This window comes from Myotis davidii, unplaced genomic scaffold (assembly GCF_000327345.1).
Source record: "Myotis davidii unplaced genomic scaffold, ASM32734v1 scaffold73, whole genome shotgun sequence".
In the NCBI taxonomy this organism is placed as follows: Eukaryota; Metazoa; Chordata; class Mammalia; order Chiroptera; family Vespertilionidae; genus Myotis; species Myotis davidii.
Window position 1 is genome coordinate 6,658,739 of NW_006286675.1, and position 4,253 is coordinate 6,662,991.

General features: G+C 38.2%; 1 protein-coding gene across 9 annotated transcripts in view; it reads left to right on the forward strand.

Moving 5' to 3' along the window:
- The window catches only part of TFDP2 (transcription factor Dp-2 (E2F dimerization partner 2)), a 110,433-nt gene that overhangs the window by 81,417 nt on the left and 24,763 nt on the right, over positions 1-4,253 (forward strand). For 8 of the 9 annotated variants that reach the window (XM_015560409.1, XM_015560403.1, XM_015560404.1 and 5 more), the window contains 2 exons: positions 1,718-1,839; positions 3,716-3,763. In XM_015560409.1, coding sequence (XP_015415895.1) covers positions 1,718-1,839; positions 3,716-3,763 — 170 coding nt within the window. The remainder of the gene's footprint in view (positions 1-1,717; positions 1,840-3,715; positions 3,764-4,253) is intronic. The other variant, XM_015560405.1, reaches the window with a different exon arrangement.

The following is a 4,253-nucleotide window of genomic DNA, read 5'->3' on the forward strand; positions in this document are numbered from 1 at the left end:
CCCTTCGAGTTCCGACCGCCAGACAGTCCTGCTTCTCCCGTTTGAGTCTGGGTCCCTAGAGACTCAGCTGGATCTGGAGCTCAGAATCTGATACTCCCTCTGGATTGGAAAAGACAACCGCGCCCTCAGCCTCCAGCCTGCTCCGCGCGGCACTCCGCACCTGAGTATTTCACTTCAGCACTGTGCCTCCTCTGAGTCTGGGTATGATATTCTCTTTCCTCCTAGTTGTAGGACTTCCACTCAGCCAGCGTTCCTGTGGTTCTGGGTGATGTCCGTTCCGTCTTTTAGTTTTATTTTTGAAGTGGTTGTTCAAGGCAGCAATCTCCAGCGTTAACCTATGCCGCCATCTTGGTTTCTCCTTCCCTAATCTCTTAAATTGATTTTAAAGAGAGAGGAAGGGGTAAGGAGAAAGTAAGTGAGGAACATTAATGTGAGAGAGAAACATCAATCAGTTGTCTCCCAGATGAACCCTGACCAGGATCAAACCTGCAACCTGAGTGTCTGCCCTGACCAGGAATTGAACCTGTGACCTTGCAGTGTATGGGATGAAACTCCAACCAACTGAGCCACACTGGCCAGGGCCCAAGGGACTTTTTTAAAAAGTCCATATTCTGCCCGGGCCTGAGTTGGTTGAGCATTGGCCCATGTACCGAAAGGTCTCTGGTTCAATTCCTGGTCAGGGCACATGCTTAGGTTGCAGGTTCAGTCCCCAGTCATGTGGAGGCAACCAATCGATATTTCTCTCTCACAAGAATGTTTCTCTTTCTCTCCTCTCCCTTCCTCTTTCTCTAAAATCAATAAAAACATGTTTCTAAAAAACAATAAACACCCTAGCCAGCTTGGCTCAGTGGACAAAGCAGACCAAAGGGTCTGGGTTTGATTCCGGTCAAGGGCGTGTACCTCAGTTGCAGACACCTCCCCTGGTCGGGGCTTGTGCAGGTGGAAACCAATCGATATGCTTCTCCTGTCTTTGCCTCTCTCTTCCACTCTTTCTAAAAATCAATGGAAAAATATCCTTGGGTGAGAATTAAAAAAAAAAAAAGCAAAAGCAGTAAGCAAAAAGTCCGTATCTTTAGTTCCATTAATTCCTTTCCTGAAGTCTATCCTTAGGAAACAGAAATTAAGGCCAAGATCATTGTACAAAAATGTTTATCACAGCATTGTTTATAGTAGTGAATAATTGAATGTCCATATATCTAATAGGGAATAATATATTTACATGATGGAATGTTTTACTAACATATTTAAAGAATATGTCATTAAAGAATATTTAATGACATGAGAACATGCTCTTGAAAAAAAGAGAAAAAGATAAAGTTGCATCTGTATAATAATCCAAATTGTGTAATGCTTTTGCCTATATTTTGGACTGTGAAGATCTGATTTACTGTTACCCAGTTCTAGTAAATCAAGCTTGACTGGAATTAGGTTCTGTAATTGCAAAGAAAGCTTTTCATTTTTCTGATTTTTAAAACATTGTCAGTTGCCAGCTAATCCTTCCAAATTGCTCTTCACTTGCTGAAACCTGCATTATGACTTCATGTCAGTATACGATCCTAAGATATAAATGAAGCAGAGGTACTGCTTATGTTTTAGATGATTAAGCATTTTAGACAATAAGGTTTCCTCCTAATAAGGTTAGCAATCAACATTATTTTGTGCCAGTAGGCTTTTCATAATAACTAAGGATATTATCTTCTTTGTCCTAACTTCACAGATTATAAGCACACCACAGAGACTGACCAGTTCAGGAAGTGTTCTGATCGGGAGTCCATACACCCCAGCACCAGCAATGGTCACTCAGACACACATAGCGGAAGCTACTGGCTGGGTTCCAGGGTAAGAGTGTTTTTACAAGTTACCATTTTAAAAATAAAATTTAAAAAGTTCTGACATTTTTTTCTTAGGATCTTGTCTTCTGTTCTTGTGTTATGTTAGTCTAGTCCTTAAAAACTAATACATTTCCTTTAAAATTACCAATTTATATTACTTCATGTCTTAGATATAAGTCATTTATGGAGCAACCATTTTAAAACAGAGAAAACATTATAATAATAACTTGTACCTGAATCTTTTTACTTTTTTCAACTCTGAAAGAACTATTTTTTTTATTTTTTTTATTGCTTAAAGTATTACAAAGGGTATTACATATGTGTTCATTTTTTCCCCCCGCCCTAGACAGTCCCCTAGCCTCCCCTATCCCCCAGTGTCTTATGTCCATTGGTTATGCTTATATACATGCATACAAGTCCTTTGGTTGATCTCTTACTCCCTACTTCCTGCCCCCCAACCCTCCCCGGCCTTCCCGCTGCAGTTTGGCAATCTGTTTGAGGCAGCTCTGCCTCTGTATCTATTATTGTTCAAAAGTTTATAATGGTCTCTATTATCCATGAAGAACTATTTTTTATTATTATGGCATTTAGCTGCTTTGGAGATGTCAAAACTATATCTTATATTGTTTTAACAAAAAATATTTTTAGTGTTGGTGATACTTAGAATTTCCCCTGTGAATTCTTGTTTCCTTTAAAAAAAAATCAGAAAAGGAACTAGGGAAAAGAGGCCAAATTCTATGTTATTCATTTGCTACTTTTAGTACCAAACCTTCACATGTTTCATCTTTGTCTGCAAAATACCCTTACCCAACCTCTCTCCTTTGCTTATCATTTTTAACATCTCATCTTTCCATAAAATAAAAAGAAATAGTAAAATTAATGACTCAAAACTTTATTCTGTTGCTTTAGAAGTTATTTAAATTGTTATTTAAATACTGCATGGGTAGTTCCATCTTTGACTTACAACTGTGAGTTCTAGCAAACAGACAATAAATCTTGGTTGAGTAAGAATTTCCTCCCTTCAAAAATATTAAATGAGTTTGGCAAGCGTGGCTCAGTGGTTGAAGCTTCAACCTATGAACCAGGAGGTCACAGTTTGATTCCCAGTCTGGGCACATGCCTGGGTTTGGGCTCCACCCCCAGTGGGGGAGGGGGGGGGGGGCTGAAGGAAGCAGTTGATCAGTGATTCTCTCTAATCATTGATGTTTCTATCTCTCTCTCTCTCTCTGAAATCAATAAAAAAATATATTTTTAAAAAGAATATTGAATGAATTAATGAAATAGTCCTGGAAAAGTGTTTTAAGACATATTCAAACACCTACGCACACATATATTATAGATAGAAGAGTTTCATATGTGGTCATACTTTTCCATTATCAAATGAGATGACATGACAGTCACCTGTAATTCCATGGCCTTTATTCAGTCCTTGTGAGCATTCTCATGTAGATCCAAAAGTTACCTTGGATTCCTGCACAGCTCTGAGCGATTATAACATGAGCTCGTGCCTGTACCAGGGGTTTGGAGATGACCAGGGTTTGGGTAGTTCCAGCCCCAGCTGTGCTTTATGTTGGAGGTGGTATGCCTGTCGTGTCTTTATAGTCAGTTATTCCAGAGTAAATCAGACTTCTCTGTGCCTTTTCTTTTGTGAACCTGCAGTGTTTTCCTCCTTAAAGATTCATTGAACTCGTTTCAAACTAGGTTATCCTGTTGTGATTTCTTGGTCCTTTCATAAAATTTAAGTTTTCATTTTATGGACATAACTTTTATATTAGTTTTTATGTTTAGCTATATAGTGGCATTAGGCAAGTTACAGTAAATGATTCATGAAATAAAGTAGTGTTTATATGTTCTTTTTATGCCTTTTTTTCTTTTCTTTTTAGTGATAGAAAACGGGCTAGAGAATTTATAGACTCTGATTTTTCAGAAAGGTGAGTATGAGTGTATCTTGCTTGGGAGATGCTACTACATAAAGAGGTTTGGTACCCAGACTCTAGCTTAAGTTAGTGAGATGTGTTTATCCACACAACTTTAACTTGATTGAGTTCCTACCATGGTTCTGTACCACACTGAGTATTTTCTTCACTTGTCGTTACATAAATTTAGTATTATATTTTTATTTTTATGGTTTCAAAGGTGAATAGATTGGCTATTGGTAATATGTCATTTAGCTCCCTCCCTCCTTTTGGGAAATGCAGTGTTCTACCAAGGTGACTACTACACCTGACCTCAACATGCCCAAATATTTTAAAAACAGGTTTGACTGAGCACATTTAAGGATCATAGTAAATTCTTACTTCTTTCTCTAAATAATACATCGAGTATCATGTAACCTTTCTTTAGACTGTTAGGACAGTGGTTCTCAGTTCTCGGTGTACCTCAGAATTTCCTGTGGTTTGTTGAAAAATATAGATGCATGCC